This window comes from Solanum dulcamara, chromosome 4, assembly GCF_947179165.1.
Source record: "Solanum dulcamara chromosome 4, daSolDulc1.2, whole genome shotgun sequence".
NCBI classification, from domain to species: Eukaryota; Viridiplantae; Streptophyta; class Magnoliopsida; order Solanales; family Solanaceae; genus Solanum; species Solanum dulcamara.
This window is the reverse complement of record NC_077240.1, coordinates 77,100,836-77,117,306: the sequence shown is the minus strand read 5'-3', so window position 1 is coordinate 77,117,306 and position 16,471 is coordinate 77,100,836. Positions and strand designations below refer to the sequence as shown.

The following is a 16,471-nucleotide window of genomic DNA, read 5'->3' as shown; positions in this document are numbered from 1 at the left end:
TGATGAGAAACAACCGACAGCAACCTTCGTTTTATTTTGTAAGAGATGATTTGTTGCATCCTTTGGTGAATGGTAATAAGGCGAGGAAACTGGATGTACTACTCCCTCTTTTGGAAGATAGTTATGTGACAGATGTTGTAATACCATTTGATGCCTCTAGATTTTAGAATAGTTTATATCTTCTTTGGTCTCCATTGAGTCATATTGATATTTAGCAACTCATAAACATGGTATTGAAGTTAATTAAAAAGCTTGGTGGTTCTTGTAGTTTGTATTCCCCCGTGTGTTAAAAAACATACTGAATTCAAAGGTTTGAGTTGTCTAAAGTTAAAGGAGTACTAAAAGTAAAGTTAGTTCATTAAATTTAAAAATACCAATTTAACTTGCCTGTTCATCGTTGTAAGTTTAAAAGTTGAGCAAGGGGAACCAAAAAACTTGAGAAAGCAACAATTTAGAGCTATACCAAACTCGTTCTGCGTATGTTTTTAGATTGATCTTAATATAGTTTCCTGGAGTTTGTATCAACGGATTATTGCACAGATGGATATATAACTTTGTCTACATCAACTCTTTAGCTGCTGGAGATGCTGCTGCATTGCTAGGTAATTGCTTTGTTTGTTGTGGTGACAGTTAATAAATGATATTGTCATATGTTGGCCAACATATGTGACAACATATACGTTAAAGAACCTGCTATACATGTTAAAGAAGTAATTGCTAATGAAATCTTTCAGTGAATGCTCAGTGATCTGTCTTTTTTCATGTCGTCAAAGGGTCACTCTCTTAACGATAACCCTCAAAATAGTGACATGTCGAATTTTATCCTATTTTTTTTCATCAGTTTGTTCCCAAAGAACAAGGACTATCTTATCCATTATGTAATTATCTAAGTTAGTAGTTCCCGTGCTGATAGTACTTTGCGTGCTGATTGCATGTGAAGATTCAGCTACTTGTGTGTTTCCTTTATAAGTTCAGTTATATATGTCAAACTAATGCTTCCTGTAGGTGTTGTGCGCCTTGTTGATTACTTGTCGCAGGACCATCTATTTGGGAAAGATCAGCAGTTAAAAATTATTATAGATGCTGAAACAGGAACAACAGCTGTTGGTTTTGGAATTGTAGCTCTGTGCTTTAGGTGAGATTCTTCTATTCCTCCTCGATGCGTCACACTATCTCCATCTTTATAATAGCCAATGTCTATCGAACTGACAAACGAATTATTAGGCTCCCACTGCAGTTATGCTGGCTGACACTATTGATGGATACCAGAAAAAGGAGGAAAGTTTAATTTCTGAATTCAGTAGATGCTTTACTCTTCATCTCGGCGAGCAAGTGCTAACCGGATTGGAACCTTGGACTTGTGCAGTGGGTCAAGTGCTAACCGGATTTTGTGTCTGTGGGGTGGGGGTGGGGGTGGGCGTGGGGGTAGGGGGTCGGGGGGTGGTTGTTCTTGGATTTATTTATTTGAACATATTGTCAAAGCAAAGACCAGTACATTGTTTTCATCCAGTAGTCTTATCTGTTCTTTTTATCTTCTAGTGATTGGAACTTTTTTGAATTTTTTACAAGATGATATTTGAGAGACCAAGGGGGTTGGTTGGGATGAATCAAGTGTTAGAATGTTTGTATAATTAAATAATTAGAAGTATGAATTTTTAACGATTATGATTATTAAATGAACGCACAATTCAACAAAATATAAAATCAGGCTCACACATTAAAAAATAAACGTGTTGAGACTTATGTAAAGTGATCGTACTTACTACTCCCTCTAATAATTTGAGCTTCTTGATGTAATATATTTCATTTATAAGTATCCAAAAATTAAAGAGATGCAGTAAGTACAAAGAGTTAGTTCTATAAATTGGATGCCTCCTTTAATGATTTAAACTTTTAAATAAGATACAACAACAACATACCTGATGAGTAAGTGAGTTCTGGGAGGGTAGAGTATGAGCAGACCTTATCACTACCTTGAGGAGATAGAGAGACTGTTTTCGATTTTTTTTTGGCTCAAGTGTCTCAAACCCAAGTAAAAAAGGATAAGAAGCAATGAAGAAAACATAGCAATGAATAAGAAATCTACAATGAAGAACAACACTAACAGCAAAATAGTGTGATAATAGAGGCACGATACACAACAAAATACCATGATCCTTCACTAATCTCTCACCCCTACTAACCTTCTACCCTAATACGCATCCTCCACTCCTTCCTATTTAGGGTCATGTCCTCGGTAATGGAGTTGTGCCAAATCCTGACTAATCAATTTTCCCCAATACTTCTTCAACCTACCTCTACCTCTCTGATTCCCCCTACAACCATCCTCTCGCACCTCCTCATTGGGGCATCAATGCACCTCTTTCGCACATGTCTAAACCATCTCAGCGTCGCTTTTCTCATGTTGTATGCCACATTGGTCACTCCTACCTTCTTCCAAATAACCTTATTCATAATTTTGTCGCTCCTAGTATGACCACACATCTATCTCAAAATACATCTTTTGAACCTGAGAGTTCTTGACTGGACAACACTCCACCCATACAACAAAGACGGTCTAACCACCACTCTATAGAACTTCCCTTTAAGTTTGGGTGATACCTTCTTATCGCACAGGACTCCTGATGCCAACCTTCATTTCATCCATGCCACCCCAATGCGATGTGTGACATCACTATCGATGTCCCCACTATCCTGGAGTACGGACCCAAGATACTTAAAATTTTCTCTCTTGGGAATAGATTGTGTGGTAAGCCTCACTTCCGCGTCTACTTCATCTGCCACCCATCGAATTTGCACTCCAAATACTCTATTTTGGTCCTGCTCAACCTGAACCCTTTGGACTCCAGAATCTGTCTCCAAATCTCCAACCTAGCATTAACTTTGTCTCGTATCTCATCAACCAATACTATGTCGTTTGCAAATAACATATACCAAGGAACCTCCTCCTAAATAGATCGCGTCAACTCATCCATCACTAAGGTGCATAGGAAAGAACTTAGGACTGATCCCTGATGTAGCCCCATCTCCACTGGAAAGTGCTCCGAGTCTCTTCCCACCGTTCTAATCCGAGTTTTAGGCTCTATCGTACATGTCCTTAATCTCCCTAATATATATCATCGGGACACCCTTAGCCTCCGTACACCTCCAGAGAATATCCCTCGAGAACTTGTCATATTCCTTTTCAAGGTCGATGAACACCATATGAAAATCTCTCTTCATTTTCCTATACTTCTCCATCAATCTCCGCATAATGTGGATGACTTCAGTAGTTGAACGTCCTGGCATGAAATCAAATTGATTCTCAGAAATAGACACCCATTTTCTCACCCTCATCTCCACCACTCTTTCCCAAACCTTCATAGTGTGGCTTAACAATTTAATGCTCCTGTAATTATCACAGTTTTAAATATCATCATTGTTCTTGTACAATGGAACCATTGTACTCCATCTGCATTCATCGGACATTCTTGCCATCTTAAGAATAGCATTGAACAACCTAATCAACCACTCCACATCCTTCTTGTTTGTGCTCTTCCAAAATTCCACCAAAATCTCAAAGGGATAATAATTACATATTTTAACTATATAAACATTAAATGACTTAGTATGTAAATAATTTTAAGTGTATCATAAGTTCATAATCATAACCAACTACTTCATTTGAATCTCCTCGTCATAGTGTGGAAAAAGAAAGAGAGAAAAACAATAGAAATATTTCCTAAACGTAGAGAAAAAGAATAAATTTAGTCAAAAACAGCCCCCTCCACAAAAACTATTAATGTTTTTCACGAATTTCATATTTTACTATCCGTTGTTCATTACTTTTTTTTGTATCAAACACACTTTGCTACTGAATTGGCCTATACGCATTTATTGTCAAATAGAAATAATATTTGGTCCATAAAGATATGAGAAAAAGAATATTAAAAAAAAGGAAAGACCCTTTATGAGTAAGGTTAATCGAAGGTGGGGAAATCTCTCTTTTTCCTATCCCCATCCCATCCCCACTTGAGCTTTTAAAAGGAACTTCTTAAACAAAAAAGCCAATTCAGTTGTTTCGTTGCAGCCAGTGATTTCGGACCATTGCTCTCTTTTTTAGTCGTATCAGGTGCATCGGCTACTGGTCTTAGTCTTCAACTTTTAGCTTAAAAAAGGAAAAAAATTTCAGTACCGAGGTATGTTTTAACATAAAAAGAGTGATAATTTAGATAAGTAAATAAAACAATGAATAGTTGAAATACGTAACTCTTGAAAATGTAATACTTTAAAGTATTTTGGTTCATCTCAAAATAAAACAATGAGACATGCATTCAATGGCGTGACTTAGTGGTCAATGAGTGGGTTGAGCACCCCGAGGTCTTAGTTTCCATTCCCAGCAAAGAAAAAACTAAAAAAAAAGTAGGATAAAGAGAAAATATAATTATTCAATAATAAATTAAGACAAAATGAGAAGAAATTATTAAACTAATGACTAGATCACATTAAATTGACTATTACACAAAATAAAAAATTTTGTTGTTACATAACAGTGAATTTAAATAATATAATAATATAAAATTTAAATTGCAATTAAAACAAGCATAAATGGTATTTAAAATACCAATAATACAATGGATAACAACCATCCAAACAAGAGGTAAATCTAAACTTAAAAATAAAAGATTATTTTAATGACCTATTTGATCATGGAAATTATTCACTTATATTTATTTTTAAAAATCACTTTATGAAAATAAATATTAGGCCATAAATATTTTTAAAAATCTGTTTAAAATTTTAAAATACTCAAAATTCTATCTCACTTTCAAACCATTTAATAGCATCTATCTATATATAATAGGAGAAGCAAAAATTACCACGTGTCAGCATCATAAAAAATAGAAATTATGAATTATTAAAATTATTAAATTAATTTAAATTTGAAAATAAAAATAAAATTGCAACCACTAAAAAAAAAAAAGAAAAAACTGAAGAAATATACATGTAACCGTATGCACCATATATAACTTCCCTAACACGTTTTTTTTACTGCTTTTTTTTTTCATAAATATAATTTTGTTAAAATAGATAAAGAGAAAAGAAAAATTTGCACGGTATCCATAAAATTTATACTGTAGTAATAAATTGAAAAGATTAAGAGTCGCAATAATCAATATCTATCATATAAATAAGATAAGTAAAACATCACAAATTGATCATAAGAAAATGTAAATTGATGTTCTAATAACCGTTAACAACTTTTATATTAAAATGATATAAAAAAATTAATAACTGAAAAATAAGAATTTAAAATTTAAATTTAATACTTTTAGTTTTAGAGATGGTTACAACTTCTCCATTTTATCTTAATTCTAGGAGTTCTCAAATTTTCAAACGGTTTTAATTTGGAGAAGTTTCATGAACGCTTAAATGTAAAGTTCATGAAGAACTTTTTTCCACCTCCATTCTTTCTTTTTAATGGGACTTCCTCTCATTTTCAATGGAATTTGATGAAAATATTTGGTATGTGATTCATCAATCTTTTTGCTTACACTGAAGTATATTATTTTTTTTGAATAATTTAACACTATTTTTGTATGCTTGCCTATTTTGACGGTTAAATTAATATGAAATTTAAACAGAAGGAAGGAAAAACTGAAACCAACTCCTTAAGCGAGAAATTATCCAAATAATAAATCTCTTCGATTATCCTAGAATGGTGGCTTGAATGAAATTGATGGTGCAGAGGGAGTAGTCTTTGGTTCTTTGCAGTAGTTTATGCATATTTATGCAGTAATTATTTTTTGTTAATTATCAATTTCGCAATACGCAAGTACTTATACTAACATATTAAAAAATATAATGTTTTTTTTTTTTTTACCCCCCATTTTGGAGGATTTATAGTGTTTCCACACTTCCCCTCCAATGTGACTCGAACCCAGGACCTACCGGTCGTGGGTAGAGGTGCTTAACCAACTGAGCAAGCCTCACTTGTTGACCACAACTATGAAGCATATTCAATTAGGAAGGTACTTTTTTTTATTTCTTGACCACAATGAAATTGCAATAATAGTTCTTGCTGATCCTATTAAAATTTAGTAAACTTTACCTAAATCCCATAATGGAAAAGTCTAATTACTATGCATCCCTCATTGTATCAAAATTACCCGATATCCCCCTTTTTTCAACTTTTCTGATACATTAGTGATGTATCTGATACATCAATTATCTATAGAGTAATTAATGAAGATCATCTATTTATGGATAGTATCTTAATATAAGGTATGATTGGTTCTTTAAATCAATTACTGATCTAATTAATGGAATTAATTTGGTTAAAAAAATAACGGTTGTGTACGTGAAGATTCAAGCCAAAAAAAAGAGCATAAATTCAAATCAAATTCGATTTCAATTTTTTTTCCAGTTTTGGTGATACATAAGTTATGTATCTGATACATCAACTTTAGATGTAGAATACTTAATGCATATCAGCTATTTATGGTTAGTATTTTAATGTAAGTTTTGATTGGTTATTTAATTGAATCACTGATCTAATTAATGGGATTAATTTATTTAAAAAAACAACTGTGATGTTCATGAAGATTCAAGCCAAAAAACAGAGCATCGTCTCGAATGGAAAAAACAAAGCATCAATTCAAACCGAAGTTGATTTCAATTATTTTTTCACTTTTGCTGATACATAAGTTATGTATTTGATACATAACTTTAGCTATAGAATAGTTAATGCACATCAGCTATTTATGGATAGAAGATTGAGATAAGGTATGATTGGCTCTTATAGTTCCGAATCTCAATGGGTGGGACAGGATCTTCTTGATGACGTATTTCATTCCCTGCATTGACATGAAAATGGTTAAATACAACTTGAACTTTATACATAAATACGATGTATCATATGCATTAAAATATCTGATGCATGAGATGAGATTCTGATACATACAAAAGATGTATCAGAAGCAGTTATATATTATATTCTGATACATAAATGTAGATGTATCAAAATCATTAAAACTTGAAACAACAAAAAATGACACTTAAACATGATGTATCAGAAATAGTAAATCTCCAAAAAATTGCATTTGAAAAAGACATTATGTATCTGATACATAAATGTAGATGTATCAGAATCATTAAAACTTGAAATAACAGAAACTGACACTTAAACATGATGTATCAGAAATAGTAAATCTCCAAAAAATTGCATTTGAAAAAGACATTATGTATCTGATACATAAATGATATGTATCAGAATCATTAAAACTTGAAACAACAGAAACTAACACTTAAACATGATGTATCAGAAATAGTAAATCTCCAAAAAAATTGCATTTGAAAAAGACATTATGTAGCTGATACATAAATGATATGTATCAGAATTATTAAAACCTTCACAAAATTTTCATTCTAAAAAAAAAAACTTAATTGAACCCATACCTTTGGGAGATTAGGGCGTGTTGTAACCCCTTCAATCTTGTTGTCTATTTCTTTGGGTGCATGTTTAACTGTAGCTTTCGACTTCAATTTCTCACGTAGCTTATTCATCACTGTTGGATCGTTACGATGTTTGGATCTAACCTCGTCGTAACCTTCCCAAGACGAATCAGAACCAGGTGAAACAAGAATTCCTTGATTTTTATTGGACTGTTTGAGACCATGAACGGATTCCATATGTATCATTGAAGGTATGAGAAACAAAAATAGAAAGATTTACAGAAGAAAGCAAATGATAAAAATTTTAGAAGATTTTTCAAAGATTTACAGAAGAAATCAAAAGATACAAATTTTAGGAGAAATCAGATTGAATGAGGATGAAGTGAAATTCCATATAAGGAAAGATTAAAATATACCTTAGTTGAAACCTTGAAATTGATTAACGGTTGAAAAGGATCAAATTAACTAGAGCAAATTAGGGCGAGGATGAAGGAGGAGGCGGATGTATCAGTGAGGGAGAGAGAGAGAAAGGAAAAAGAGGGATTTTGGAAATTTTTTGGTGTAGTAGGGAATAAAAATAAATATAGCATCTTAATATGTGTAAAAGGGTAATTTTCCCTAAAATTTAATAAGTTCAATAAATGCAATTTGTACAAAAGCTCATACCTCGACACTTACGATGAAAAAACAATCAATTAACTTTATCCCCTTATTAAATACAATAACAACATCAAATCTAATTCAGATTTCAAATTTGATGTTTGAGATGTGTTCATGATTACTCCAACTCTATACCATAAAGCATGCATAAATATATTGCTATCAAAATTAGTTAATATATCTTATCTGACTAGTGTATTTTGATAAAAGAATTTTTAAAAATATATAAATTCTAATTTTACTTACAAGTTTTATTCAATTGCTTAAAAATTACTTTTCTTCATATTTAATAAATATTAAATTTTTTTGTTGCTTTTCTATGTCAAAAAAAAGTGTGAACAAACATAGTAGTCAACTATAAGAGTAATGTAGTAGTAAAATACCATATAATTGCATGATTATTTTTAAATATCATATAGTTGATATATGATTTTTAGAAAAATTAAAAGATAAAAAATTTAAAATTTGAATAGCACGTCTATGATTGACATTCCAATGATTAAAATTTCTTAGTTTTATGTTTTGCATTATCATAATCGTAGGACTATTTTTAATTATATTTTATTTTAATCTTACGATTAAATTTTTTATATCTTTATTATTCTAACAAGAAGATAATATGAATTGTGTGAGAGTATTTATGATCTTGAATAATTTTAAAAATATATAAATTAAATAATCTAAAAATTATTATTATCAAATTTAGACAATGAACAAAGCTTATATATTGATTTATTTTCATAAGTATTTTATTATAACATGTCAAGGTGCTAAATACTAACATTCTGTAATGTAGATTTACAATATCATTTTATAGTAAGTTGAATTTTGAAATTGTCAATAAATCAGTATTTACAATTACATTATTAATTGGCCGTGCAACACGCAGATACGTATACTAATTAATAATAATTATAATCGAATATACCAATTAGGTCCTTCACTCTTAATTAAGAGGTCTCGGGTTCGAATCTCCTTGATGAGTGTCATTTATTAGAAAACGCTTTATCTTTTAATGTGAGACTTTCCGATATAATTTTGGATTTAATCACCTTTCAATATGAGACTTTCCGACACAATTTCAAATTTAATCGCCCTTCAATGTAGACATTAGGTGGGAAAAAAAGAAGAAAAATTACAATCGAATATAATAAATAAAGTAAAAAAGTATTTGGTTTCTCCTAATCTCTGGCAATATCACTTCAGTTGTTGAACAGAAAAATGTTGAAATGCACAAAGTTTCAATTGCAGCAGCCAAGAAATGGGATGATTTTATCTTCTACATTCAGCCTTCATTTTAGGTCATCATCTCCTAATGGTCTCAAGGTTTGCCTTTTTATCTTTCCTCTTTACCCCCCATTCTTGATATAAAGATTCAAACTTTTTCTTGGGTAAGCTGAAATTAGAGTACAACTATGTTAAAAATTGCAAAAACTTTTTACTAATAAACATATTCCAATGGTGTTGGTAGTTCTTGAAGAAAATTTTGAGCTAGAATGTCAATTTAGTGAAATATGAACTCATTCTTTGTCTTGGGGAATAACTCAAGCCCAAAAGATAGCTTAAAGGGGGGCGATTGTCCAAATTCATATAAGGATACCGATTAACAATACTCCCCCGCACACCCAGACCTCATTAACTGAAGTGTGAACAATACAAAGAATTGGGATGAGCTTGATTCTGATACCATGTTAAAAAATGGATCTCGGACCTGACTCAACTCCAAAAACTAGTGTATAGGGTGAGGATTGTTTAAGTCCATATAATGAGACCAATTACCCATCCCATACAGGATTTTGGGACTCTTAACACTCCCTCACACACCCAGAGGAGGCTCATTAACTGGAGTGTGGACAATATAATATGGGGGACCAATGAATAAAGAATTGAAATGGACTTGACTTTGATACTCATACTATGTTAAAGAATCGACCTTGAGCCTAACTCAATCCCCAAAGCTAGCTCATAGGGTGAGGATTGTCCCACTCTTAACAATTCTCACATATTTTGGATGATGTGGCATATGCTATTTAGCTACATTCTGTTATTCACTGAGAGTATTTTTGAAAACTTTGATTCTTTTTAGTGTTTTTGTAAATTGTCAGGTTCTTTACTCAGTACTAACTGATTTAATTTTGGTATTCGAATAATTCACCGGTTATTTTGTGGACACTTGGTTTAAATTTTGCTTTAACATTCAAATAATTGATGTGTTACTATGCATTATGAGAATTCAGAGTCGAGGAATCTTTAGTAAACCATCTATGTGAGTTTGGCTAAGCATTGCCAGTTCCAAACATCGGATAAAGGAGGAAGACCAGTGAGTTAATGGTCAGCTTAAAATCAGTCTGATTATGGTGAATCTTATGATAAATGAAACTAAATAGAGCAGAATGAGTATGGATTACAAATGGTTCATATAGTCGATCCCTACTAATTTGTCAGGACCTATTTCTGCTAGTTGCAACTGGCACCTAATGAGCAACTACCTATCCTTAGGTGAACCACTTCATTGTTTCAAAACCAATTCGAGAATAATGTTAAAGTAAAGCATTTGCAAACATAAATAAAGCCTCGAAAGCCAATAAGCAATGGAATTTGAAAAGAAATAGTACAAGTGTGAGTGATAGCCTGAAACCGCAATAGTATCGTCAAGGAGCTACTGTAAAACTTTATTACAATATAAAGGGACACAACGTGAAACCGAAATGAAGACCGAAGATAGAAGTGTCACAGCTGCCAACCACATGCAGATTGTGGTTGGCTCATCTCGCAGAACTTGGTATGCCGCCTTGAACTTAGACTAGATAAGTCCCACCGTGCCACTAGTAGAGGTACTTTCATGTAGCAGTAAGTGGATTTAGTGAGCATAAAACCCAGTAAGATCATCGACCTGCTCCTCTATCTTACCCCTCGAAGCAAGTTTTTAAAATAAATGCATGAAAGCAAAAGTCGTGTATATGGAAATACTATAAATAACCATAGCAGGTGAAACAATTCGATGATTATCAATCGTGGAAACAAATCACATAATCACGCTAGGTCCTCATGTGTATTCACTAGACCAACCCATAGGCCCTACATAGACAAAACTACTAGGCTAGAGCCATAGATCTTTCGTAAGATAGAACTGCTAGACCGCTTTCCTAGGCCTCATCAATATCATGACTAGACTAAATCCGTAGGCCCTCACCGATAAGATGGCTAGACTAACAATATGATATAAGATTCAAATAATCTCAATTAAAACAAGTATAATATTTAGTACAGACAATTAACATACTTGATGGACTTTTGATAGAACAATTTAATAGCACGTACTACAATGCTATATATCTTTAGCATGCTTCAGTCAATTTAATACTACTATGTCATGCTTAATTTATAGTAAAACAGGTTTAGATTATGCTTTTACCACTCATCAAGCTATAGCTGTAAGAAGCTATAACATATAAGAATAGGTCAACATAGCATACATGTCCTAGTATGCGCTCTCCCACAACATACTAGAGATTTTCAAATCAAGTATGCGCATTACAAATTATTCTTTTGGAAAAGCAAGCAATTTGTAGGTTAAAGTCCATCTGGCCCCACAACTTTGGTTCACTGGAAAAGGTAGTACATCGTGCAATGTATAGTAGGCGCATGTCACGAGTCCGATTCCTGTTGTGAACCAAGTCTGGTATTTAAGTGGGGAAGGGGATAAGGGGGCACATTATCCACCAAGCTTCGAAGTTCAAAACAACGGATTTGTCGGTTAGTTATTAAAAAATAAATAATAAGTAGAAGTGTCTATCATGAAGAACCATAACTTTAGTGGATACTTTGACTATATTTCTTCATGATATTCTGATAATTTTTGTGAAATTGGTTTTATATTTTGCCTTAACATCTGGAGAATTGGAAGTTCAGGGTTAGGTAAATCTTGAATACTATTAATTCCTCGATTGTGTTTCAGGAAGCGTTGCAATCCAATTTACCTAAGGAGGAGCATGTGTCCAGATTTCTTAAGAGGAAATGGGCATTGAGAAGTCCAGACACCAAAATTAACCAAATAATGATATCAAAAGATGGTCTTCAACAGGGAGGTGAAAATCCAGGGAATCTTTCCTTTCTGAATAATCCACAACCGTCTATGGGTAATCATGTGACGAGAAACAACCGACAGCAACCTTCGTTTTATATAGTAAGAGATGATTTGTTGCATCCTCTGGTGAATGGTAATAAGGCAAGGAAACTGGATGCACTACTCCCTCTCTTGGAAGATAGTTCTGTGACAGATGTTGTAAGACCATTTGATGCCTCTAGCTTTTAGAATTGTGTATATCTTCTTATGTATCCATTGCATAATATTGATATTTAGCAACTCATAAACATGGTATTGAAGTTAACTAAAAAGCTTGGTGGTTCTTGTAGTTTGTATTTCCCCATGTGTTAAAAGCACACTAAATTCAAAGGTTTGAGTTGTCTAAAGTTAAAGGAGTACTAAAAGTAAAGTTACCTGTTCATCATTGTAAGTTTAAAAGTTGAGCAAGGGGAACCAAAAAACTTGAGAAAGCAACAATTTAGAGCTATACCAAACTCGATCTGCTTATGTTGTTTAGATTGATGTTAATATAGTTTCTGTTAGAGTGGGTAAAAAGTCCCACATTGGTTGGGGAATGGACTGGTGGTCTTCTTATATGGACTTGGGCAATCCTCCCCTCATGAGCTAGCTTTTGAGGTTGAGTTAGGCCCAAGTGTCATATCTTTACATGGTATCGGAGCGAGGTCCATCCCTGTTTGGTCTCCCGGTCCATGCTCCAGTTGGGCCTGGGCGTGAAGGGAGGTGTTAGAGTGGGTAAAAAGTCCACATTGGTTGGGGAATGGACTGGTGGTCCCCTTATATGGACTTGCGCAATCCTCCCCTCATGAGTTAGCTTTTGGGGTTGAGTTAGGCCCAGGTGTAATAGCTATACAGTTTCCTAGAGTTTGTATCAACGGATTATTACACAGATGGATATATAACTTTTTCTGCATCAACTCTTTAGCTGCTGATAGTTGCTCTAAAATTAAGTAGCTAATGTTATTCAAAGTGGGAATTTTATTCTCCATTTAAGTTGGTGATGTTTTTGAAAGAGTTTGTGCTATGTACAACAAGTAACTAAAGTTAGTGAAGTCTTGTAACATCTTTCCTTTACGCCTGCTTACACTCTCTCTTGTTTATGTTCTATATGCTCTTGCTTGCTTTGCCCTTTTAAAGCCAAAAACATGTATGCAGAAGGAACGACTAGTTAATCAGAAAGCTTTTGTCTTCTGTCACTCCATGACCTAATAGCACCCCTATATTTAGTCTCTTCGAGATCGAGGAATGTGGAAAAGAAACTTGTCTCATTGTGATCCTTTTAAAATGCTAGGTCACATGTGGAGGTTGCCAAAGTGCACATGCTGCAGCTGTTGGTACGTCATGCCACAGGTTAACTGCCAAATTTCTTAATTTCATTCTTCTTTTTTCAAATTTTACTTGTGTCATTGGCAGATATACTGCATTTTAACCTTTTTGTGCACTTGTAATGCAGCTGTTTCATGTGCTGAAAGGGGATTGAAGTCACATTTACTTCTCCGAGGAGAACAACCAGCAACTCTGACGGGTTACAATCTAATTTCAACATTATATGGAAATGTTAGTTATGTACCGAGATCTCAATATTCTAGGAGGGGGGAGATGCTCTCAAAGCATGCACATCTTGTTGCAGGAAATGGTGGCTTAGTTATCTCACTTGTTGATTTAGAGTCTTCTTTATCCTCTCACGGATGCGGTGAACACTCTTCACACATGGATGCTCTTACAAAAGGGAGTAAGAAGGTTGCTATTATTAATGAAGGGGCTGGAGATGCTGCTGCATTGCTAGGTAATTGCTTTGTTTGTTGTGGTGACAGTTAAAAAGTGATCTTGTAACATGTTGGCCAACATATGTGACCAACATATATGTTAAAGAACATGCTATACACGTGCCTTGTGGAAAAAAGAAGTAATTGCTAATGAAATCTCTCAGTGAATGCTTCAGTGATCTGTCTTTTTTCATGTCGTCAAGGGTCACTCTCTTAATGACGAGCCTGAAAATTTTGTACATGTCGAATTTTGTCCAATTCTTTTTCATCAGTTTGTTCCAAAAGAACAAGGACTATCTTATCCATTACATAATTGTCTAAGTTAGTACTTTCCGTGCTGATTGCATGTGAAGATTCAGCTACTTGTGTGTTTCCTTTATAAGTTCAGTTATACATGTCAAACTAATGCTTCCTGCAGGTGTTGTGCGCCTTGTTGATTACTTGTCTCAGGACCATCTATTTGGGAAAGATCAACAGTTAAAAATTATTATAGATGCTGGAACAGGAACAACAGCTGTTGGTTTTGGAATTGGAGCGGTGTGCTTAGGGTGAGATTCTTCTATTCCTCCTCGATGCGTCACATTATCTCCATCTTTATAATAGCCAATGTCTATCAAACTGACAAACGAATTATTAGGCTCCCATGGGAGGTCACTGCAGTTATGCTGGCTGACACTATTGATGGATACCAGAAAAAGGAGGAAAGTTTAATTTCTGAATTCCGTAGATGCTTTACTCTTCATCTTGGCGAGCAAGTGCTAACCGGAATGGAATCTGGACTTGTGCACTGGGTCGAACGCAGCTCTCGGAGAAAGTAATTAATACTTCTGTTAGTCTTACTTTTTCTTTGATATAAGTATAGCTCTTGCTTCTTCTTTTTTCCTGTCATCTCGTCTATGAGGAAGTAATAACTGTTGTTTCTCACCCTGAGAAGTTCCCAGGTATTTGGTGTCTGGGACAAACATGCCTTGTACAACTAGATATTTTATTCCCAAACTAACTTCTCCATGTTGACAAGCGACTACCTATTGGCAATCAATAATATTTCAATATTTGCAAATATTGGCTTGTTCATCAGTATTTGTAAATAATGATCAGTACTTGAAATACTGGTAAAATATTTGAAAAACTTGTTTGACGAGTGTTTTAAGTGATATAATGATTTTCACTCACAAATCTTTTTAACTTTTTTCAAAAGTCAGATTTTCGTCTAGTTACTCTTTCTCTACTTCAACTTCAAATACTCTTTTTTTAAAGGCATAATACAAACCGACAGTCAAACTTGGCTTCAGATGACAATAAGTACTCCAACTTTGAGAGTACACATCTAGACACCTCAACTTGATCCCAACTGACAACTAAACACTCCATCTCGTCCCCACTATGTCTCGTGGACACCCGATGCTGACATGACACTTAAATTTTATAGGTGTCTTCATTTTGTAATTTGGAGTGTTCAACTGACATTGTGGAGATGAGATGAAGTGTATATATGTGTATCTCAAAGTTGGAGTATTTACTTGCCAACTGAAGTTAAGTTTGAGTATCTGCTTATTTATTATGCGTTTTGTTATAACTTCAACCATATATTATCCAAATGCCTGCTGTATCTTTTTTGAGAAGGGCTCCAAATGCCTACTATATCTTAATGTAATCATTCTAGAATTGCACAAAGTGGAACTGAATATTAAAGGGAGTTGCTTATTTCTCCTTGTTGTCTTACAGATTTGGCAATATACTGAAGGGGGAAGTTGAAATATGTCGAAAGATTGCTCAAGAAACTGGTATTCTTCTCGATCCAGTTTACACTTTGGCTGCTTGGGAACTGGCAACTCAACTTGGTCAGGAGGAATGTGCAAAAGTGGTAATGCTTCACACAGGAGGTACACTTGGTATGTTTGGTCTGGCTCAGCGTTACAAATCGTACTTTGAAATGTTGAAAGATGAATATTGCAGCTAATGCTAGTAACTTTATGTGATGGTATTATTGTAAGGAATGGGACTTGAATTCCACATCGGTTAACTGGGGAGCTGATATAGGGCTTATATAGTCTTGTGTCATGACCCGCCACTTGATCATCAGAAAGGGGGTGACACTTGGCCTCTCCTTCCTTAATAACTAGCTTTTGGGATGCGATTCTCCTAAGGTTGTATGCTTGTATCAATAGTATCAGAGTCTCCTACCATCCCTGTGCCCACCGTGCCTTGGATGGTGACACTGGTATTAAAATGTTTGACTGGGGCTAACAATATCTAGGGCACCAGCCATTTGAGGACGATGGATGTGGAGCATAGTGGTTTGTGATAATATTATTATAAGGAATGGGACTTTCAGTGATTGAGTCTCACATCGGTTAAATGTGGAGCTGACGTGAGGCTCATATAGCTTTAGACTCTCCCACCTCAAATGCTAACTTTTGGAGTATGGTTCTCCTAAGGTTGTATTACTTGAACTATTACCAAATCTTAAATTGAATGGCATGTCTTTCACCTCTTTTATGGTAAA

General features: G+C 34.2%; 1 protein-coding gene across 2 annotated transcripts; it reads left to right on the top strand.

Annotated features, from left to right (window-relative positions):
* Positions 1 to 9,289: 9,289 nt before the first annotated feature.
* LOC129887660 (D-cysteine desulfhydrase 2, mitochondrial) lies at positions 9,290 to 16,471 on the top strand. 2 transcript variants are annotated; one of them, XM_055962839.1, is made up of 8 exons: positions 9,290 to 9,420; positions 12,053 to 12,379; positions 13,491 to 13,533; positions 13,653 to 13,985; positions 14,384 to 14,513; positions 14,603 to 14,779; positions 15,691 to 15,857; positions 15,960 to 16,471. In XM_055962839.1, exons 1-8 carry the CDS (start codon positions 9,316 to 9,318, stop codon positions 15,986 to 15,988), a joined length of 1,311 nt encoding a protein of 436 aa, XP_055818814.1. In that variant the 5' UTR covers positions 9,290 to 9,315; the 3' UTR covers positions 15,989 to 16,471. The 2 variants fall into 2 exon arrangements, with proteins under 2 accessions (XP_055818814.1, XP_055818813.1); XM_055962838.1 differs by having other exon boundaries at positions 15,691 to 16,471.

Excerpts from the sequence above, each read along its gene's own strand:
- LOC129887660 (XM_055962838.1), top strand. The coding sequence starts at position 9,316 with ATGTTGAAATGCACAAAGTTTCAATTGCAGCAGCCAAGAAATGGGATG. Across the intron at positions 9,421-12,052 it reads CATCTCCTAATGGTCTCAAG|GAAGCGTTGCAATCCAATTT; the intron begins GTTTGCCTTTTT and ends ATTGTGTTTCAG. Across the intron at positions 12,380-13,490 it reads ATAGTTCTGTGACAGATGTT|GTCACATGTGGAGGTTGCCA; the intron begins GTAAGACCATTT and ends TTAAAATGCTAG.